Source organism: Sinocyclocheilus rhinocerous, unplaced genomic scaffold, assembly GCF_001515625.1.
Source record: "Sinocyclocheilus rhinocerous isolate Xijiao unplaced genomic scaffold, SAMN03320098_v1.1 scaffold98, whole genome shotgun sequence".
NCBI lineage: Eukaryota > Metazoa > Chordata > Actinopteri > Cypriniformes > Cyprinidae > Sinocyclocheilus > Sinocyclocheilus rhinocerous.
This window is the reverse complement of record NW_015666167.1, coordinates 67,640-91,485: the sequence shown is the minus strand read 5'-3', so window position 1 is coordinate 91,485 and position 23,846 is coordinate 67,640. Positions and strand designations below refer to the sequence as shown.

General features: G+C 36.7%; 2 protein-coding genes and 2 non-coding genes across 6 annotated transcripts in view; all 4 read left to right on the top strand.

Moving 5' to 3' along the window:
• The first annotated feature begins 4,034 nt into the window (after positions 1–4,034).
• Positions 4,035–4,106, top strand: trnaa-ugc (transfer RNA alanine (anticodon UGC)). Its single transcript has one exon. It is a non-coding gene; the product is annotated as a tRNA-Ala (tRNA).
• Positions 4,107–4,588: 482 nt separating this feature from the next.
• trnaa-ugc (transfer RNA alanine (anticodon UGC)) lies at positions 4,589–4,660 on the top strand. The gene has a single exon. It is a non-coding gene; the product is annotated as a tRNA-Ala (tRNA).
• A 5,286-nt stretch (positions 4,661–9,946) lies between these two features.
• LOC107731826 (mitochondrial import receptor subunit TOM70-like) lies at positions 9,947–16,583 on the top strand. The gene is given in 12 exon segments (XM_016543008.1): positions 9,947–10,282; positions 12,458–12,631; positions 12,721–12,847; positions 13,054–13,163; positions 13,279–13,427; positions 14,080–14,287; positions 14,399–14,533; positions 15,625–15,732; positions 15,925–16,041; positions 16,160–16,257; positions 16,346–16,477; positions 16,577–16,583. Coding segments are annotated over 12 exon segments (1,602 nt in total). The 5' UTR covers positions 9,947–10,045.
• A 2,775-nt stretch (positions 16,584–19,358) lies between these two features.
• tbc1d23 (TBC1 domain family, member 23) overlaps positions 19,359–23,846 on the top strand; it is a 17,906-nt gene continuing 13,418 nt past the window's right edge. Inside the window, exon 1 of one of the 3 annotated variants that reach the window (XM_016543015.1) lies at positions 19,359–19,496. In XM_016543015.1, the coding sequence (XP_016398501.1) occupies positions 19,459–19,496 (38 nt within the window). In that variant the 5' untranslated portion in view covers positions 19,359–19,458. The remainder of the gene's footprint in view (positions 19,497–23,846) is intronic. The other 2 variants (XM_016543014.1, XM_016543016.1) reach the window with 2 other exon arrangements.

Genomic DNA, 23,846 nt, shown 5'->3' with positions numbered 1-23,846 from the left:
ATCAGAAGTTTAAACTCATATGGTTTAAAACACATGATTTCAGTGCGGTAAACATTATAATCAGAACCAAAACAGATGTTTTTAGCAGATACGAGCTGTAAAGGCGCAGCTCTATTCTGGAAAAGGGGGTGGTGAGCAGCAGCTCATTTGCATTTAAAGAGACAGGCCCGAAAAACAGCGTGTTTCTGCTTCCACTCAAAATAGGCATTTGCAAAATGATATAATAAATGATCTGTGGAGTATTTTGAGCTGAAACTTCACAGACACATTCTGGGGACACCAGAGACTTATATTACATATTGTAAAAAGGGGCATAATATGTCTCCGTTAAACCTATAACATTTTACATAACAATTACCTATTTTATCTCACAATTCCATTTATCTAATGGAAGACTTTTTTTTCTTGCAAATGCAAGTTTATCTCCTACTTCGAACTTTATAACTTAATTCAACTCAACAATTGTGAGTTTGTCAATCGGTCTTTGTCAGGTGACGTCACACTCACGAGAATCGAAGTGCATTTTGGGTATCTCTGCCATTTGTAGGGTATCAAAGCCGAGGTGTTCTGTAGTTAGAGAATTGTCTTTTTTATTTGATTTAAAATGGTACGTTCTTGTTGTGTTAAAGTGTGCAATAGTGAATTACACGATAGAAAAGGTCAAAAACTCACCACGAAGAAAGATATTTTAGGTCTCACACTTGAAAAAGAGACTAAACAACAAGAGGCGTCGCCGCCTCAGATGGCCTGGGTTGCAGCGGTGACATGCAAAATCATCATATTTGCCAACATATCTCCGGTTATGTTCGTTTACCCTCGACATTTTCATAAAGGTAAGTAAGAGATTTTTTTAGATGTGCTTATTTTCTGTTTTCTGAAGTAGCCAACATTATATTCACATGTTATTTAGGGTCAATCTTGTTATCAGCCAAATGAAGTACGGAAAATTGTGAACAAACAGGGTAAGGTTTAATGGTAGAGACTCACATGATGTAATTACTTACAATTGTGCAAATTATGTGTGCAAATCAATGGTAGACAAAAACAGAACATATAAGTGTATAAGTAAATAAAATAAGTTTTTATACTGTAAACAAGATAATCATATATCCAACGAGGTTGGAGGCAGCGATGCCGGTGGCACTCAACTTTTTGCGTCAGGTAACCTTAGTATGGATCAGGTGTTAATTATTAATCATCATCAGTGACAAATTACATAAATTATGGTTCCTTAAAAAATTTGCTGAGATTATCTCGGTACCATATCTACTTGGTTTGCATCTGTTTCTCCAGTATGACGATTTAATCGGTCTTTACTGCACGGCTCTGCACACTTTTAGTTCACTGCTCAATGCAACGATACCTTCAAAATGGCGCCTCGGTGACGTCACACATAATAAACGCACGTGACTGACAAAGACCGATTCTTGGAAGAGAGGAAGGCAACACCGTGTCTACATCGGACACGAGCGGCGCGACAAACGACAGTATTGAACTCATTATAATCAGCGATGCGACACGACACAACAACTGTCGCGTCAGTGTAGCCACGGTGTAAGGTGGCAAGTAAATGAGTGTAGAATTGCTTATGTTTGCTTATGTGCATCAATCAGAGTGTAAAACAGTGAGAGATGTTGAGGCAGGTGAAAAGCGTTTGGTTAATGGGGAATATTGACCTATTGTGCGTCTTGTTGCCAAGCCCCGCCTTTATATATTGATTGACAGGTTGGGGGCGTGATCGGCTCGGAATGCATTTTCAAATCCACATTGACTAGTCTACACTGATCGCAGGGTATTTAATGAAAATGCAATTCAAACCTCTTAAGTGTAAGTGTCAATGCATTTAAGAAAAATAAAATACATTTAATTCACCATTTTTGCCACCCTTTTGCTGCACATTTGGCTTAGAATGCATTTTGAAATTCACACTGCATTTTGCTACAATTATCATGTGGTATCACTATGAAAATGCAATCCTAAGTGTCCTACCAGTAAGTCTAAATGCATTTAGGAAAAAAGGCATTTCTTTATGATATTTTTGCTACAGTTTTTGCTTGGACATGTTAAACATCTAATTAATTTGGGTAATACATTTTAATTTTGCAACTTAAAAAGCTTTAAAATATGTTTTTAATTTACATATTAAAACTAGTGTAGGAAATGGCAAATGTAAATTATATAATTGGATTTTCATTTTCATTTTGCACTAAAAATTTAAATAAAGAAATGCATTGCCATTTTACATATTGCATTGCCATTTTGCAAATTACATTTAAAAATGAATATCGCTACCCATATGCTTGCATAGGCAAGTACCTTATGTATTTTGAAAATTCAAAAATACTAAGATTAAATGTATTTAAATGCTAAATACATTTGATTTTTTTTTCAAAGAAATTTAAATACAAAATAGTATTTTGTATTTCAAATACATGTATTTGAAATACTGCCCATCCCTGCTTCCGAGTTTGTTCTTTCAAGGTAGCCTGACAAGTCCGGTCTCCATGAGAACACAAAACTGTTCTTTGCATTCTTAGAACTGAGACACAGTATGAAGTAGCTCGTTGGTCTGCTAGTCCAAGCTCCAAAAACAGCTTGTTTGGATTCTGTGGGATCTGTGACGTCACATAGGCAAATACATTTGCATATGACTGCCTCTAGAGAAAGACATTGAGAAATGGTTATACATCATTGCACCATTATGGAAGAAAAATAATGCCATATGTCTTTGAAACAAAAAAGCACGTTGAATAACACTAGCTGAAAAAATAATGCATTGCATTAACAGTGCTTGCATTTTAATGCCTTGTATTTCCAGGGCTTGCATTTTTAGGTCCTGAAATTTGTCTATTTAAGCTGTGAATATTTCAATTCAAAATATTTCACACACATTTTCATAATTAAAAATTCAATAATTCATATTCACCTTCCAGAATTCACTTCCAAAATATTCAATCTGTTTAAAAATACGATATATAATATTCGCCAGGCAAATTTCTGTCCATTTTATTTCACTTTCCAAATTCGCTTCCACAAATTCAGTTGTTAAAATTCGACAGAAAATTCGGCATTGCACATCCGGGAGCTGCAGGAATAGCAGTAGAGCACCGATGCATGATCTCCAGCTGCTGTCAGTCGCTCACCAGCAGGTGGCGCAAGCGGCTGTTGATGAAGACCAAAGCAACAGGTGGATCAAGTCATTCATTCAAAAAAACTGATTTGCAGAAATGGAGCAAGCGCTAAGTAGATGTTTTGATTATCAGGGCCATTATAAACATGTGGAAAAGCTGACTGTGTGTATGTTTAATTCAACATCTGAATAACACTGACAAGTCATCTCTATTCAGTAGTCTGCCGAAGTTACGTTAGCTAACCTATACAATAGCTTGATCACTCACACACAAAAGTAATCAGACTAAATACTAATACAGTGCGATATTTCAAAATATGTAATTCAGTGTGTACATTCCATAAACAGTGATGTGTCGTGGTGTCTCTCTCTCTCTCTCTCCTCCTGTTTGAAAACCGTGGAACTGTGATTCTGCTTCGCGAGTTGAAAATCAATAATCCGCAAAAGCGTTCTGATTCATCTTATGAGTGATTGACAGCGCTCTGATCCAATAGCATTGGGCATTGTTAGGTCGACAGTAAATCTAGCCCAATGATGTTGGGGGGCACCAGGAGGGGCCGGTGCCACCCCGTGCCATCCCTCTAGACACGGCCCTGTGTATGAGGTCCGGGGTTCAATCCCCAGCATCTCCAATCAATATTTAATCTTTAAGTAAAACCTTTCCTGGTTTTTAGACCTTTGAACCTCATGTGCATTCATGAACATATTGGCAAAAAATAATTACCGCAACTGAGTTTGTAAATGGGGATGTAGCTGGGTTCAATCCCCAGCATCTCCAATTTTTTGTTTAATGCATTTCATGCAAATTTGATCAAAAGAATTTCACTTCTGTTCTGTAGATTTCGCGTTACTGGAATTAAAAGCCTTTGAAAACCTACAGAAGCAGAAAAGGCTGTTATTAAGTGGGGATGTAGCTCAGTGGTGGAGCACATGCTTTGCCTGTATGAGGTCCTGGGTTCAATCCCCAGCATCTCCAGTAAATATTGAATCTTCTAGTAAAACCTTTCCTGTTTTTAGACCTTTGATCCTCATATGCATTCATTAACATGTTGGCAAAAAATAAATAGCTCAACTGGATTTGTAAATGGGGAAGTAGCTCAGTGGTAGCGCGCATGCTTTGCATGTCCGAGGTCCTGGGTTCAATCCCCAGCATCGCCAAGCTTTATTTAATGCAAATTTGAGCAAAAGAATATCCATTTAGGTCGTGTAGATTTGTCTCGACCGGAAATAAAAGCATTTGTAAACCTACAGAACCAGAAAAGACTGCGACTGAGAAGGTATATTGCGCAGTGGCTGAGCGCATGCTTTGCATGTATTAGGTTTTGGGTTCAATCCCCAAAATCTCCAGTCAATATTTAATATTTAAATAAAACCTTTCCTGCTTTTTAGGCCTTTGAACCTCATGTGCATTCATGAACATGTTGGCAAAAAATAATTACCGCAAGTGAGTTTGTAAAGGGGGATGTAGCTCAGTGGTAGAGCGTATGCTTTGCATGTATGAGGTCCTGGGTTCATACCCCAGCATCTCCAAGCACTCCTTAATGTTTAATGAGTTTCATGCAAATTTAAGCAAAAGAATTTCACTTCTGTGCTGTAGAGGTTGCCGCAACTGGATTTATAGTGTTTGTAAAACTACAGAAGCATAAAATATTGGTTGGGAGTGGCTATGCAGCTCATATGAGCCAGAAGTACACTTTGACGATGACAGCGCTGGTAAAATCATCTGCTCAAATTGAACCCTTGTAAGTTTCAAAAGGTAACGAAAAGATAACTCTTGCGCCAGGCCCAAAGTTAACTTCTGGTCTGTGTTTGTTTATCGGTCTGGTTTGTGTACAGCGTTACCAGAGAAACCTATATTTCTCCCGCTCCAAAAGCACCTCCTGCTGGCAGAGAATTCATTTTCATTTTCAATAAGCCGTCTGATTTACACAGCAAACATATTTTTCTTGTTATCAGAAATAATCTACTGTTGAGGGACTTTGCTGTTGTTATTGATTCTTTGTGGAAGTCTACCGGAAGTTAAGTTTGGGCCACAAAAGCGTGCATGCGCAGTAACATTTGTTTATGTTGTTGCCGTTGAAACCATCTAGATGAGAGGGTCTGTATTACCAAAGTCCCTTTAAGGCAAGCCATGTCACTCGGCGGCCATCTTTGAAACGCCTCTCAGGCATGCAAGTGCAGCTCCTATCTCTTTGAATGGGGAAACATCAAATTCCCCCAAACTGTTCGCCAAGCTTACGATTAAATTTCATATTTGAAATTCACCAATGAAATCTGACAAAAACTGTATCATAAATGTTGTTTATTTTGCTTAAATAGCTTGCTAGACTGGCTAGACCAGCCAGTGCGAATGCGCAGTCCTAAGCGCACATCTCAGAACGCTGACTGTTTCTAAAGCAACGGGACTTCTAACGGCAGCTGCAGTGACGCGCTGACTTTACCAATTTGCGATTGGTTCTTTTACTCAGAAGGCTTCGTTCAATAGAGTAACCATGTTGAGTGTTGCATTTTTCTCCATTCAAAACTATACGAGTGACCGGTCTTGGGTATTCTATAGTCTTTGGTATTACTTACTATTGGAGAAAGCGTAATGGTCAGATTGGATCACATGTGCCTTAATAACCAATCACATTACTGCCTTGACATCACTGAATTTCAGTCAGAGTTGTGCGACACTCAATCGCCATTTGCGGATACCATAGGAATGAATGAGAAGTGCCGTAAACTGAATCCCACCTGTGGCAAAAAATCAGTGATTTCTCTTATAAAACGGCATGTTTTCAGTGTAAACTCTAAAAATAGTTAAATCCAAAAGTATTGTTTGGTGTAAAATATGTTGAAGATTAGCCGATAGGCTGTCGATTCATTAAATGATGAGCTGTTTCCTTGAAAAAGCTGTTTATTCAGCGTAGTGAAGCCTCTCCTCCATTGACATCCCTTCAAAAAAAAAAAAAAAAACGGCCTCTGGTCTCCTTTCCTTCCCACGTACTGCCAAAGCGGAAGTGTTTGCATTAGCCATTATGCTTTTTTGGCTAAAGGTTGCAGGCTTGCCGTCTAGTGGCTTTGTATCTAATGTTTATGTACTAGTATATCTAATAATAGATAATAGTATCTACAAAATAAAAACTAGTACCTAATGAAAAACTATTAGTACATAAAAATTATGTACTAGTCACAATTGGAACTAGTCAAAACCGAATAGCTGATATCTCTCTGACAGATCCCCATAGAAGTCAATGGCAAAAAAAATTATATTTGTTACTAGTAGCAATAGAACAGCTATTAGTCACTATTGAAATAAGCACTAGCACTAGTATCTATTTATTAGGTACTACTATCTAATGAACAAGTAGTAGTATCTAATAATAAGTACCGGTATCTAATGAATAAGTACTAGTGTCTATTTAACAGTTACTAGTATCTAATTAATGAGTACTAGTATCTAATAAATAAAAACTAGTATCTAATGAATAAGTAGTGGCCGAAGGAGAACTGGCCCCCCGACTGAGCCTGGTTTCTCTCCATTTTTTCTCCATTCTGTTTTCGATGGAGTTTTGGTTCCTTGCCATTGTCGCCTCTGGCTTGCTTAGTTGGGGACACTTCATTTCCAATGATATCGTCGACTTGATTGCACAGATACTATTTAACTGAACTGAGCTGGACAATGACATCACTGAATTTAATGATGAACTGCCTTTAACTGAAAATTGAGTGTTTACTATTTTCCTTTTGCATTGACACACTATTTTCCTATTTGATACTGTAAAGCTGCTTTGACACAATCTGTATTGTTAAAAGCGCTATATAAATAAAGGTGACTAGTGCAGTGAATTTGCTTTCGCCAACCTAGGGAGGTGAAATAATGTAGTGATGGGTACTCACGTCACCGATGACGTTATGACTTTTGGATCACGTGTCACTTAAAGGGTTAGTTCACCCAAAAATGAAAATTTGGCTGCGTTTTACTCACCCCCGAGGCATCCTAGGTGTATATGACTTTCTTCTTTCAGACGAATCCAGTCGGAGTTATATTAAAAATTGTCTTTGATCTTTCAAGCTCTATCATTGCAGTCAGCGGGTGTTGCATTGCTTCAGTCCAAAAGAAGTTAAATAAAAAGCGCCCATCCATTAAAAAAAAAGTGTTTCACACGGCTCCGGGGGGTGAACAAAGGCCTCCTGTAGCGAATCGATGCGTTTTTGTAAGAAAAATATCCATATTCAAAACGTAATAATCACTTGAATCTAGCTTGATGATCTAGCTTGCTTCTGTGTACAACTGTTGGCGCAAGCTAGATTAAAGTGATTATTACGTTTTGAATATGGATATTTTTCTTACAAAATCGCATCGATTCGCTACAGGAGGCCTTTGTTCATTTGTGTGTATCTGTTGCTGTCCCTTCCTTCGCAGGACCGAGACTCAGAACGGTTGTGTCTGTTGCTGTCCCTTCCTTCGCAGGACCGAGACTCAGAACACTGTATCTGCTATTGTTTCACTGGATGGGAGACTCAGAGCAAGGAGTGTCTTTTGGAAGGGTACCTTTATCCCTTTCCGATGAGGAGGAGATTGCAATTTGGTGCTTCTCCATTTCCATGCTGTGATTGGCATGGTTTCCTTCAGAGCAGGGGACATGGTCTTTCCTCCTGTGGAACTTATTTTAATAGTCCAAACACACATTTAGAAGTTATGAATGGATTTGGATGGATCTCTGTGATCTCGCTTTGTTTCACCCACTGCTGCTGCGTCCGGATGTCCTAATGAATTTTGATGGCGGTCACAGGCCAAACCTTAGGAATCAATCTCAAGGTAGGTGACAGGAAGAAACTGCATTTTGACCAATGAGAAGTCTTGTCCTTCCCGGGCTTGGTACCAGAGGTCTTCTTCTTGCCCTCTAACACCATGTCCTAACTACACGCGACACAACTCTGTGACACGTGATAAAAGGTATCTTTTCCATGTTAATCTGTGTTTTTGTCCTAACTAGGACAAAACATACGACAACATATGTCAACATATGACATTAGATAATCTCAGGTGATTATGTGCTTTATTCAAAGTTAAATGTGTCTAATGTGAGTTTGAATATTTTGCGTGACCTTATAGCCATACTAAAAGCAGTAAACAGATAGTTTACCTCAGATCTTGAAAATAAATTAAAGCAAATGTATGTTAAAACTGTGAACTCACTGCGAACCAACAAGTGTATTATATAACAAAGATGGTATCAGTCACTCAGTATGTGCATTTAATAATGTTAAAAAGGTTTAATATTTATGAATTAGATTATAAACTTAAATTTTATTGCGAGTGCAATGCGCTTCCAGAGAGAGCCTGTCCACACGTGCTTTTGATTGGCTGTGATATTTGATTGATTCTGTCGTGTTGTGTCTGGTGTGGACACCCAAATTGTTTGTCACTGGAATCTTGTGTCACGTGTAGTTAGGACGTGGTGTAAGAGGTGTCTGGTTGTTGTCCTAGCATCTTTATCTGATGGCACTGGACAGTTTGCTTATGTTAGTCCACCAAGATCCAATCAAAATGTAGCAAACCTTTGTCCACTATTGTGGTCAGAGAGGGGCCCCACCATAAACTGGGCCCTGGAATGTGCTGTTGTTCACTACACTAGTATCTTTTAAAAAGGTACTAGTACCTAAAGAATGAGCACTAGTAGCTAATGAATAAGTACTAGTACTTAATGGAAAAGATACTATAGTATCTAAAAATAAGTACTAGTAGCATGAAAATAGATACTAGTACAGTTTATAGATTAAATGTTAAACCAGCTTGCCATAGTGCTGAGGCATTATTGAAACTTAGGTTGCTTTGATAGCGGCTTCAGTTCATCTGTATTGTTGGTTTGGGTGTTTCTCATCTTCCTCTTGACCTTACCCCATAGATACTCTATGGGGTTCAGGTCAGGTGAGTTGGCTGGCCAATCAAGCACAGTAATATAATCAGCAAATCGGTTCATAGTATTTTTGGCACTGTGGTGCTAAGTCCTGCTGGAAAAGGAAGTCAGCATCTCCATAAAACTTGTCAGTAGACATAAACATGAAGTACTCTAAAAGACAGCTTCGTTGACTTTGGAATTAAAACACAGTGGATCAACACCAGCATATGACATGACACCCCAAATCATCACAGACTGCAGAAACTTTACACTGTACTTCAAGCAACTTGTATTCTGTGCCTCTTCACTCTACCTCTAGACTCTGTAGAGGGTGACAATGATAGTCTTCTGGATAACTGTCAAGTTTTGTGTACTGAGCTAGACCAAGAGATTGCTGGTATTTAGTGTATGAATGGTAATTTAATTAAACTTATAATTAAATATTCTAATATTTTGAGTTTTTATTTTTTTATTTTTTTATTTTTGAGGGGGGCTGTAGGCCATAATTGTAGATTTCAAGTTGTAATTACAATCTACTTGGAGATGCAGAGTAGGGGGCAAGATCCTTGAATGACAGTGCCCAATTTCTGAGAGAATAAGAAAAGAAAAGAGGGTCTCTGCAAATAGACTACAAAGTTCAAGCATTAAAAATAACATGGTTGAATGAAAACGAAACAAAAAATGATTTAAATGTGTTGGAGAAAAATAAATAAAATAAAATCTTTTTTTTTTTCTTTCTTCTGTGGAACACTGATTTTAGTTGTTTAAAAGCACAATAAGCAGCCTACCACAGAAGCAATGTATCCAGCACGGTCATATTTAAAAAAGAAAATATGCTGAATACATATAAATATCAAAAATTCAGTTCATTGTGGATAACAAGCCGTAGTCCTCCAGTATCCCATGATACCACCTGCTGAGTGTTTAGCGCAGCGACCTCAGAATAGCTTCTGTAAAGGAGGTGTTTCGTTGTTACGTGCGCACGTTAGTGTCTGAGTTTGCGCGTTAGCTGGGTGCTGCTGCGTGGATGATGGCTGCGTCGAAGCCCGTAGAGCCTCAGTCCGGGAGTGGGCTCCCACGTTGGCAGCTAGCACTCCTGGTCGGGACTCCGATTGTCCTCGGTGTCGGAGCTGTCTACCTGTGGAACCGAAGTCGCGGCAAAGAAAAGCAAGGGAAAAGGAATGGGGAGAGGAAAACCCCCGAAGGGAGCGCTAGCCCTGTCCAGGGCCAGCACGGTGCGACCAATCCAGAGCTGGAGAACATGGTAATGAGCCCAATTATAATGCCAAACTGTCCTCGTTTTTAATACACATTATTTATATATTTGGACCTGTTATTTTGCCTGTAAATATTTTCTTGACACCCCGACATTACCTCATTCTCAGTCAAGGACACTGCTTGACAAACTAGCCCATGTTAGCGAAAGTGCATTAGCCAGTTAGCTTCCAAACCTGAGCTTCTAAACCACACGTGACCAGAATCTGTGTAGTCTGCTAGAATTGTAAATTTCCCTTGGTTTTATAACCCTTTATAATGCAGGATATATTTTGATCCCACGCCTAATGGTTCAGATTTTTTATGTATAAAAATGCTGGTGGTGTGTGTGTTATATACGGGGGCGGGGAGGCAGTCAGAGTGGGACAAATCCACATGTGACAGTTTCCTTGTAAACTATTAGTCATGTATCTGTTTAATTATTGCTTGCTTGTAGTTAATATGTTGAAAGCTTGGCCTATATTTTAACGATAGTTAAGCCTAAAAACTGTGTTGCACATGGACGTTTGCATGCTTGGCATATATGATACAGTATAGTTTCAGTCACACAGTCAGGGTCAAATTCTGCAGTCCATCCCCTCAAGTTCATATGGTTCCGGTCAAAGAAAACCTAGTGGTGTTTGATTTGTGAACTGTTTGACTTGATTCTTTTTGGTCAAACGACTAGTTTGTGAATCATTCTGATTTAAAATTCGTATCTAGTAATATCAAATGACTGGAAAGTAATTAGTCAAAAAATGGGGGAACCTTTGGTCACATCTAATGCATGCATTAATTACACATAGAAATGCATTCATTTAAAAATATAAAATAGTGCCTCCTGATTGAACCAGTGGAAATTGTTGAAGTTAAAGTTATGGAACATATATGTGATATTCATGTGCGTGGTAACAGTTATATGTAACACCATACATGAATGTGATACAGCAGCTGCATTTCATCTATTATAGGCTTGCTCTGCCAAACAAAAATGAAGAAGCAAAGCATGTACTTGTAGCTTTCAGCCATAACTTGGAGTCATGTTCCGATTTAAAGATCAGAGAATTCAATCCTTTATAGTCTCAGAAGGATATATGCATATATCAAGCAATAGGTGCATTCTATATTACAGTATATGTCAGTTGTACAGCAAATTGTAGGTGTTCCTTTTTTATTGTTCATTTTTCTTTTCATGCATATGGGTTAAGGACAGTTGGCAGTATGCTTCCCTGTTTGTATTATTTTGAATGTGCTGAAAAGGACATCTGAATAATGCTTCTGTGTATCCTGCAACTTGTTGTGGAGTTATTGAGCTATTAAAATATAATATTACAATATCTAGTTGGAGTTGCAGGAAATGCGTAAATACTTCCATCAATATATGCTTCGCAATTTGTGAATGTATATGCTCCTTTTGTACTATCTGTGATATAATTGACTTCATTCTCAATAGGAAGATCACCTCTCTGTAAGCTCTGAGGATTAGACAGACAGACAGACGTGGGGTGGGGGATTTGGCCAGGACTAGACAGGGGGAGGAGTCTTGGGCAGAGATTTAGATTTTTATGCAGTTAAAAAGTGTTTTTGGATGGTATATTGGCAGGTGAAGGTGAAATTATTTTAAAGTTTCATTTTCACTTCATCTAGGTCTATTTGTTAAAGTTTTACAAGCTCAACAGGAACATCAACATTGAAAAAATGAGACAGTGTTTTCATTTGTAGATTAGGGAAAGACATGTATTAGGCACACAAACAGAATCCCCATGTGAAGCTTACTGTTGCAATACTTGCTAATCAGTAGCTTCTTTTGAGATGAACATTGACTAAGCTTACGACAAAGAACTTGGCAAACGCAATTAAGTGAACCTTTTTTCTGCTGATGTCCTGGCAGATTTGACAAATTCTTGTATGTAGCCTGTCTTCTGAAAATGTAGGCTAATTGCTTTTTTGTGTGTGTAGCTAGCTAGAATATACAATTTTCATATTTTCTAAATGGCAGTGATTTAGTTTGGGTTTGAATTTTACTATGTCGTTTGAAAAGGGAACTAGTTAATTTCTACTCTGGGTTTAATGACAAAGTTTAATAGAAGTATAAATATAACATATATAAAAATAATCAAAGCATGCATTTTTTTAAATCATACTTTTGTAGTTTTGATTAAAATAGTTGTGTCTGCCCATCCAGAGTCCCCTTGACCGAGCACAGTCTGCTAAGAATAAGGGCAACAAATACTTTAAGGCTGGCAAATATGAGCAGGCGATCCAGTGCTACACAGAAGCAATCAGCCTATGTCCCAAAGAACAGAAAGGAGATCTGTCCACCTTCTACCAGAATAGAGCTGCAGCCTACGAGCAACAGGTTTGACTCTGTCAGATTGTCATTTGTAGTATCACATACAAAATTTTACATGTCTGAATGATTGTTTTTTGTTTATTTTTGTGTTGTAGCTGAAATGGACAGAAGTGATACAGGATTGCTCTCAGGCAGTTGAGCTGAATCCTTGCTATGTAAAAGCCCTTTTTAGGCGTGCCAAAGCACTGGAAAAACTGGGTGACAAGAAGGAGTGTTTAGAAGGTTAGCATTGTTGCTGGTTTTTGATTTGTGTTTTTGTAATTAGAAATTTACAAAAATTTTTGCTTTGTGTGGAAGATTTTAGTCATGTATGATGCGTTTCATTTATTGTTTTTAAGCACCTCATGTTACTAAACAAATTGCTGTCACAATCACTGATATTAGCTATCAAGTTGTCATGAATTGGCTTCTTTTTTTTTTTTTTGAAGATGTGACAGCAGTATGTATTCTGGAGGTTTTCCAGAACCAGCAGAGCATGCTACTGGCAGACAAGGTTCTGAAACAGCTGGGAAAAGAGAAGGCCAAAGAAAAATATAAGGTGGGAATGTGACTGAAAGGTACAAATCTAAGACTTAAACAAACTACATCATATATTTATAGCATCTTTCTTTTTTGCTTCTTCCTGTTTGCTTTCTCATGTTTGCTCTTCTCAGAACCGGGAGCCCCTTATGCCATCTCCTCAGTTCATCAAGTCCTACTTCAGCTCCTTTACTGATGACATAATTTCACAGCCTTGAGCTTGAAAATCGAAATCGAATCGAATTGGAACATCTGAATCGATACCCAGCCCTAGCGCATATTTGTAAAAACTTTGTAAAAAGTCCTTAGCGTCACTCAGGGTCTGAGCAGACGCACACACTTTTTCTTGTCGGAGTACTGCAGGTTTTTGAAAATGTAAGCTGTTCTTGCAGCTCAATGATTAGTTATATTTTATATGTTAATGACATTAGGAGTTGTTTACAAGGCAGAGAGCTGACACAATTCAGTTGTGCGTATGTTCAAGATTATTTGCGATTCATACATTTCACATCTGAAAGAGAGGCGTGTGTACGTTTTTTTGTGCGTATGTTCATTCTATGAATCACACGTACGCATATTTGAGAGATGATCATAAGATCATATTTAGGATGGTTTCTGCGCAACATTTTAGAAATGAGGCCCCTGATCACAAGCTAGGAAGTGTACCATCACAACCCCATTGTAAAGTCATTTGCTTTCACTTTCACTTTCCAAAGATAATCTACCAGCTCCCCTTGATCAGCAAAGATGAATGAATAGCTAAAACCATAATTCAAGAGAATTATTAATTTACAAAAGTTAAAAAAAAAAGAAAGAAGATTTTTATCGCTGCTACTGTTTAATTGTGTTTTTCTTTCTCATTTGAATCAAAATCATTTCTTAAATTAAATATATTACTGTTAATTAACTACAGTATTGAAGTACTGTTTCCTCAGCTCAGGCTACCTAAAGGCTAAGCAGTATATGGAGGAGGAGAACTACGATAAGATCATCAGTGAGTGCACAAAGGAGATCGAGTCTGGAGGCAGGTACACAGCCGAAGCTCTTCTTCTGAGAGCCACCTTCTACCTACTGATAGGCAACGCCACAGCTGCTCAGCCTGATCTTGACCGTGTCATCAACATGGATGATGCCAGTGTCAAGGTAATGGGATTGGGATCAGAAGAAGCTTTCTTTTACTGCCATCATCTTCCAAATGAAGTGTCTTATTGATACTGTCTATCGGTGTTAAAGCATCTTTCTGATGTGTTTCAGTTACGTGCTAATGCGCTCATTAAACGTGGAAGCATGTACATGCAGCAGCAGCAGCCCCAGCTGTCCACGCAAGACTTCAACATGGCTGCAGAGATCGACCCCCGTAATGCAGATGTCTACCACCACAGGGGACAGGTATGATGACTTTGCGTAAATAAATACTTAAAAGATAGCCCTTATGTGTAGAATGTTCTTGATGTTAATATTTTCAGCCATAATCTTTTACAGTTTTTGAAGAATGAGTTGCCGTTGCAATAGCAACTCAAATCCCTGCTGAGTTCATGACTCTGCCAAGTTAATGACCTTGTCACCTCAAATAGATTTTCTGGCCTGCTTAATATTTCCAATAGAGGACACTGTCCTACGTGGATCTAATCCATGCTAACTGTGTGACAAGTTCTTTTATTTATATTCTATTAAACTTAAAAAATAATTAAGAAATTTCTGAGGCAAAAAAAGTTTTTTATTATTATTATTTTTTTTTTATTATAAATCTTCGTCTCACTCGTTTAGTCTGTCACCTCTTTTCCATTCTTAAGGGGCAGTCAAACTACGTTTTTTGTTCCAGTGACTTTCATTCACACACGTTCATATTAATTTTGTTGAATTCCAAAGTTTGGTGAACTCTTAACCTGCAAATTTGTATCACATGAACAGATTTGACCAATAGAAGATTTTTTTATAGCAATATACCATTAGAAGATTTGTCACACTGTGACCTCTTAGCTGAATTAAAAGAAGGCAAACTTTAAAGCTGCAAGTTTACAGCATTGCAGTAGAAGTACAAGTGGAATAGAATGTATATTTTTACACATTGCATTTATTATTACTTGTTGTTGCGTAGTGTGATGCATCACGACTGATGCATGCTCAAAGTCTAGTGTGACCGTGGCATTAATCAGTCAGTTTGACGGGCGTCTTACAGAAGAGTTTAATCAAAAACTGTCAGTAGATGGAAAATAGTCGTTTCGAGTCAGTGACTTGTGCTTCTGGGCATTTTGGATTGTTTCTGTCTAACATTCTTGAGATGGCATTCACTAATTTACCTTAAGATGTTTGTACACCATAGCAGCTACGTGGAATTTATGACGCTCATTTTCATTTACTATCGTTCTTACTTACAATTTGCTTCGCTGCTCTGCAACATTCCCCAACAACTGGTAATTAGCAACATCAAACTTGTGGAAATGTCTTGACATCCTATTGGTAATATTTTAATTTCTCAGTTGAAGATTCTGCTGGATCAGGTAGAGGAGGCTGTGGGAGATTTTGATGAGTGTATAAAGCTTCGACCAGACTCTGCACTTGCCCAGGCCCAGAAGTGTTTTGCGTTGGTAAGTACAACAGGAAGGTTGTACCTTTATGCTGGTACTGTTCTTGAAGCTGTTTGAATAAAGATGATACCTTTGCTTAATATATGTGGTCTACTATTGACTTTCAACTAGAAGAACCTGATATGAGAAATTCTACATTTTACTCTTTGTAGAAATGATATGAATGTTATTGGCATTTTTTTTTTCTCATAGTACCGGCAGGCCTACACTGGAAACAACCCAGCCCAGGTTCAGAAAGCCATGGATGGTTTTGAGGACGTCATTAGGAGGTTTCCAAAGTGTGCTGAGGGCTATGCTCTGTATGCACAGGTATTGCTCACCTTGATTGCATGAAAGCATTTATAAAATGATGCTTTATCATTGTTTACCTCTTTATCGTTCTTTACTTAACTAAAATGTATTGTCTACTTTTTTTTTTTGGTGATAGGCACTAACAGACCAGCAACAGTTTGGTAAGGCAGATGAAATGTATGACAAATGTATTGAACTAGAGCCAGACAATGCCACAACATATGTCCACAAAGGGTTAGTTTTGTTTTTTGTACTTAAAGAATCTTGTTCATCCATTCAAGTTAAATTAAGAAAACACTAATCAGTTGTGTTTCTTCTGCAGTCTGTTGCAGCTTCAGTGGAAACAGGATCTGGAAATGGGCCTTGAACTCATTAGCAAAGCCATTGAAATTGACAATAAATGTGACTTTGCTTATGAAACCATGGGAACCATTGAAGTCCAAAGGTTTGTGATGTTACATTGCTTCCCAGTTTTTCTATTCCTAATTTGTAAGTCACAAATCACTCATTATATTGAAACTTTTATGTGGCTATTACAACCTTATGATTTTAGCTTCTGACAAAACTAAAAGGGATTTTTTTTTTTTTTTTTTTTTTTTTACATTATGTGCTGCATTTAATAATACATGTCAATACAAATGATAATATCCTATAGAAGATATTCAGCCTATTAAAATAGTATAACTAATTTAAAGCCCTTTTAGCCCTGTACAAGAATTTTCCTGTGAAATCACCTTGCCCATCTCTTCAAACGGAGGCACTAAAGTGTTAAATGTTAAAAATGTAGCTGTGAGAAACATGTTTAATTTTTGTGCAAGAACATGAATGAATCTAGAAAAAAAATATGAATCACCAAAATTACATTCCTCTCATTTTATCTTCCGAACTGCACATATGTGATTTTATTTTGTTTAGGTTCTCTGTGAAATAAAAATGTCATTGAGGTGTATTTTTGAACAATGGCTCTCTTCTTTATAAATCTTAATGCAAGAAAATAAAAGAAACACCTTACATTTAGCAACTAAGTTCTTCCTCCCTGGTCTTTTGTTCAAGTTTTGCATTCATTTGTAGTCTTGAGATATTAAGGTACTTTTAAAGTCAAAGTGGCATGCCCTTAAATACATACATAAATGATTTTAGCAAATGGCTGCAATATAACAAAGAGTGAAAAATTTAAGGGGGTCTGAATACTTTCCGTACCCACTGTATATATATATATGTGGTATAAATCCCTGTTTTCATTTAATTTAAGAATTGTTCATATTTAATAAAACCGTAAGATTTTTTTTCTTGACTACTGCAGCCATGACCTCTTCGCTATCTACATTCATATATCCATCTTTTTAAAGGAAATTGATTATATATTGTTTACCTGCTTTAAGTTTGTTTTATGACGTCAACAAAAACAAAGTGGCATTACTGTCTTTTAAATATGGATTGAGATATTTTCTCTTATATTGTAGCTCTATTTTTAAACCATTGTTGACTGAATGTGTAACATGGTACAGGACTTGGCCTTTAACCTGATCAGAACAAATAGTTTACAAAAAATATGATGTGATCATTTCCCTGTATGCATGTATACATTGATTATTAAGCATCGCCTAATATGTAAATGTTTACATATGTTTCCTTATTTCGGTTTCCAGTCTGATCAATTATTAGTAATGGATTTACAGACCAATTTTGAGGGAACAAATCATTCAAGGCTGCTGCATGTTTGAAGATCATAACTGATTGTTTAAAATACACTTTACAATGCAAGCTAAGTGGCACCACCTAAAGGTTAAAAAATTAATTAGTTGCGCTTGATCTGTTGAAAGAAGCAGTGCAAAAAAAAACAAAAAACGCCTCCAGTAAAAATAAATAAATACAACGAGAGGGCAAAATGTGATGTTGGTAAAAGTTTACCTGTGTAATATTAATGTATGATAATATCAAATAAAGAAATGAGTTGCCCACAATTATTCATAAAGCAAGTTTGGTTTTGTGTTTTGATGCAAATTATTTTCATTTGTAATTACTTTTATTTAATGTTTATTAAATGTGCTTTTTGGTTAAATGCATGACCACCACCACATGACAAGGGACAGCAGATGAAAACTCTATTTTGGCTTAAACTGGCACATTTATAAATCCAATATTAATGTGTATTGTTCTAAATAAATAACTCAATTAAAATAATAAATAAAAATAGTTTTACATTTAATAATTTTATTATATTAATATTATACATCTTTGTTGAAGCCATTTCTGAATAATTCTGAAAGTAAAATGACAATGACGAAGCACTGACCAATACTTCATTGCTCCATTGGTATGGGCTCTTTAGAGTTCTTTTCCCAAATGTTGTAGAAATGGCACAAGTGCACTGTGTTGGGTCTTAGCAGGCACAAGTGCTTCCCGTAAGATTCTGTAAGGATGGCATGCCTCCTCACTTTTTGCCAGGGTAAAAAATCTAATGAGATCAGTAAATGAGTATTTGCACGCAACCCTTGACATCAAAAGCATAAACTCATTTAACAAATGTGGTCTTTAAAACAGGTGTTACTCTTTTGTCTTGCCAACATCCATCTTTCCAGAGTTCTTTGCATGAAAGTGTAGACATTGTGAAGAGCATCGTCATTATAGCCTATAATAAAAAAAAAAAAAGTAGGCCTACATCTAAAAAAAAAGGCAAAAGTACCTTCAGAGCCAGGTTGATAGTAACTTGAAGTCTTGCCTTCTCCTCATGGCTAAAATGTATTTGTGGACTTTAGACAGATGTTCTTCAGACAACAGGCATTTTTAATTGATATTTTTGGATGGGTGGATGGATGGATGAAATAAATAAATAAATATTTACGAATCCGTTCAAAAACGCTTCAAAGGTTGATGTATGATGGAGCAGCTACTGATGATGCAGGAAATGGGCAAAAGATTAGCAATTTTGTCTGTTCCCCCCTTTTAATAAAACAAAGTACACAACACACACACACAATAAGTTACTTTTATTAGGCTAATTAAAAACTCTAGATTAATCAAGAAGTCTCCTATTTTATTTATTCAGTAACACATTACAAATTACATACAACATACAACATGGGATGCATCATTAGAGAAAAAATATGCCTATTTAATATTCATCCCAAATCAAATTCAACAGCAAGTGGACTAGGCTACATGCACAACAAAAAATTGTTTTTGATTGATTTATTTTGGAGGCAGGCAACAAGTGTCAAGTCATAATACTATGTCGAAACCGAGCGGGTTTAGAACGCTTATTTTTTATTTATTAAGCTAAAATCTCGCTCTTGTAGAATACACAGTTCCACTGATTATCGCGTTCTATGTCGCGTCTAGACAAACTTGCGCTAGTGAGCGCGTGCGTGTGGTCGTAGCGACCATAGACGCTGGTATTTACGACATCGTTTGACGTGGACCGTCACCACCGCAATGGCGGATGCTGTAGGGGAAGTGCTTGAAGGCAGCTGGTAAGAAAACACAGATGATAAATTTTTACCGCAGAACGGTACCCAGACTGATATTGTTATTGGAACTTGAAGTCCGTTAAAGAAAGACTATTAATGTTGTAGCTTTTTTTTGAGTGGCAGGTAGACAGCGATGCTGTGCTAAACAGCTAGTCTGACTAGCCAAAGCAGCCAGTGTATTGTTTGGAGACTCCAGCTGTTTTCCAGACCTTCTCAGCAGTTTGACATTGTCATTTTATTCATATTGTGATCTGTATAATACGCATTTTAAGCGATAAAACGTCGTTGATTTTTAGTAGAAGTTGGTTGTTAAAACAGCTTTTGCTAGATGTTAGCGTAGCTTTGCACACAGTAGAGTTGTGATGATTATGATACAATCTTAGCTTTCATTACCACTTCACTATGGCCAAGATTTCCCCCACTAATATAGTAACGTATGGTTCGTGTTTACGTTTCTCGGCCTTTGTTAAAAGTGTGAATTCTTCTGTTTAGCTGTGCAAGACATCTTTACTAGTTATGGTGGTTTTCTGAAACTCTGCGATCACGTAACTGTTTAGACCGAAACAGCATTACTGACTTTTTTGAGTTGCTCTCGAAATAATGACAAGAATCATAGTTTTAATTATCTACAGAAATAACAAAATTGAATGGTGGATTACTTTACTGTGATTTTTTTTTGTTGTATATTTTTAATACACTTTGTAGTGATTACTTCGAGGACTGTTCCAGTTATGTCTTGAACAGGAAAGTTGAATCAAGTATTATCATCAGAGACTCCTCCTAGGTTAAAAATTTTCGAGGAATGAATGAGTATGTTTTCTTTTGACAGCCCAACTAAGCTGACAACTTATTGACATAATATTTTTTCCTGGTGCTTTATTGTTTAGGCATGTTTTGGCTTAGAAATAAGTTCAACAGAACTATTCAGAAAAGTATTTTGAATCTTGACGTAATACACAGCCATGTGTTTGTTACCATTTGTAACTGTCTTTTACCTGCAAAGCACTCTTTTCCCTCATAATCTACTAATACAATTATAGATTTTTAAACCGTTTGGCAAAAATAGTTTTAATATTAGATTTTAAGTTTAGTGGTTCTTCTACAAAAGGAAGAGGTTCACACATAGAAATCACAAAGACACACCTCTTTTTGTGAGCATTTGTGGCCTCTTCCTCATCTGCTGAATATGGACCTTCCTGTTTTCACAGACAATGACCACAAAGACAAATCATCCCGTAGGAGAGATAAGTGGAGCAAAGTGTGAGGGTGACGTATATTTCAGTCTGTAATATCAAAGTCCTTTACCTCAGATAGCGCTTTACATGTTCTTTAGCTCCTGTTTTACCTAAATATGTAAATATGTTGGATTCCTATGTCATTATTAAGGCATTTAGCCAAAATATCTGGATGTGGCAACTTGCATTTTTCTCACCCCAGTTTGGAATGCTTGGTATGGCTGGTTGTTCGACAGCTTTGATCTTATTTCCTAAGAGTATGTCAGGAACTTAGAATGACAGTGAAACCCATCATCTAATCATCAATAATCAGCTTAATTTGTGTTACAATTTGTGTTTCTTGATGTATTTAACTAATTCCATTGATGTAAATAAATGTCACCATGGTGATGCTGTCAGGGTGGATCACAGATTATTAGAAATTGCGAAAATGTGTCGGAATAATCAGTTGAATGGGTAGAAAAATATACAAAAAAATAATTACTAAATAAATAAAAGAAAGAAAAACAGTTTGTCTTTATACACATTAAATGTTTGGTGTTTTGTAATTGTTAATTATTGCTCTGAAAAAAAGTTTATTTTGTAATTTGTCATGTGTGTTTTAGCAGCAGCTTTTGTGTGCATGAAAGAATTGGAGCATTTGTGGTGTGTTTGAATGAGTGATGCACATTGTTTGATTCCAGAACAGTTGTTTTCTGCAGTAGTGTGTGTGTGTGTGTGTGTGTGTCAGATTTTTTTTTTCATGGCGGTATAGCAGATGGTAAAGAGGCCTCAGAGGATTTCTTTCTGTTTTACCTCAGCTAAAAATGCAATTTAGTGCAAGTTGAGTGCTTTTTTCTCTCTTTAAAATCCTCATGCCAAGTTCTTAGCTTGTTTTGCTAGTGTCTAGACTGTTTGAGTTTGTAGTATCTTTGAGAGAAACCCTGGAGGAGAGTGGAGTGCTGAAGAGCAGTGTAGAATGCCTGAGCGTTTGATCAAGCTGTGCCCCTTTTGACTGAATATTGCACTTGAATTCTTAAAAATGCGTGTTCATTGCACAGCCATGTCACCTGGTGTGCACAAACACACCTTATTTGTTGTGGCAATATGAATTTCTGTATAGCTGCTCGGCATATTGCTCATAAATGATTCATGTCACCGTCTGTTCACACTGGATGCTTTTTGCTCTCTGCATAAGCTATTTTTTTAATTGTTTATGCACAAAATGCATCAGACAGATTGTTTTTATTCTTATTTAATAATTTTTTTCCCCCACCATCTCTGACAACCAGTTGCAGTGCTCCTGTTTTACCTAAATATGTAAATATGTTGGATTCCTATGTCATTATTAAGGCATTTAGCCAAAATATCTGGATGTGGCAACTTGCATTTTTCTCACCCCAGTTTGGAATGCTTGGTATGGCTGGTTGTTCGACAGCTTTGATCTTATTTCCTAAGAGTATGTCAGGAACTTAGAATGACAGTGAAACCCATCATCTAATCATCAATAATCAGCTTAATTTGTGTTACAATTTGTGTTTCTTGATGTATTTAACTAATTCCATTGATGTAAATAAATGTTACCATGGTGATGCTGTCAGGGTGGATCACAGATTATTAGAAATTGCGAAAATGTGTCGGAATAATCAGTTGAATGGGTAGAAAAATATACAAAAAAATAATTACTAAATAAATAAAAGAAAGAAAAACAGTTTGTCTTTATACACATTAAATGTTTGGTGTTTTGTAATTGTTAATTATTGCTCTGAAAAAAAGTTTATTTTGTAATTTGTCATGTGTGTTTTAGCAGCAGCTTTTGTGTGCATGAAAGAATTGGAGCATTTGTGGTGTGTTTGAATGAGTGATGCACATTGTTTGATTCCAGAACAGTTGTTTTCTGCAGTAGTGTGTGTGTGTGTGTGTGTGTGTCAGATTTTTTTTTTCATGGCGGTATAGCAGATGGTAAAGAGGCCTCAGAGGATTTCTTTCTGTTTTACCTCAGCTAAAAATGCAATTTAGTGCAAGTTGAGTGCTTTTTTCTCGCTTTAAAATCCTCATGCCAAGTTCTTAGCTTGTTTTGCTAGTGTCTAGACTGTTTGAGTTTGTAGTATCTTTGAGAGAAACCCTGGAGGAGAGTGGAGTGCTGAAGAGCAGTGTAGAATGCCTGAGCGTTTGATCAAGCTGTGCCCCTTTTGACTGAATATTGCACTTGAATTCTTAAAAATGCGTGTTCATTGCACAGCCATGTCACCTGGTGTGCACAAACACACCTTATTTGTTGTGGCAATATGAATTTCTGTATAGCTGCTCGGCATATTGCTCATAAATGATTCATGTCACCGTCTGTTCACACTGGATGCTTTTTGCTATCTGCATAAGCTATTTTTTTAATTGTTTATGCACAAAATGCATCAGACAGATTGTTTTTATTCTTATTTAATAATTTTTTCCCCCCACCATCTCTGACAACCAGTTGCAGTGCAAACAGTGGTCATTCACCTGAAAAATACACATTTTGCATGTGGTGATAACGACTGTTCAAATAGATTGCTGCTTTTAATCGAATATGTTGCGCTGATTTTTTTCTTGTATGGACTTATTTTTCAATGTCAGAGTTCTTTATTTGCTAAATTTCTCCAACATCGACTAAGGGATTAAGATATGATCTGCGCTTACCCAAATACATTTCTTTCCCTCTTAATTCTGGTACTGGTTAATTAGAATATGTTGCAGTATTCGTAATACTCACTTTATATTAACAGAATTTGTAATTTTAATGTACACTACCGTTAAAATGTTTGAGGTCAGAGAAGAAATTAATAATTTTATTTAGTAAGGGTGCATTAAATTGATCAAAAGACATTTATAATGTGACATTATAAATGAAAAATAAATGCTGTCTTTGTGAACTCTTTATTCATCAAAAATCCTGAAAACTGTTTTGCGGTTTCCTCAAAAATATTAAGCAGCACAGCTGTTTTCAATATTGATAATAATAGAAATAGTAATTTTGCTTGAGTCTCAAATCAGCATATTAGAGTGATATTGTGACAATGAAGAATTAAAAAATGGCTACTGAAAATTCAGCTTTGCCATGACGGGAATAAATTACATTTTACTTAAAAAAAAAAAAAAAAAA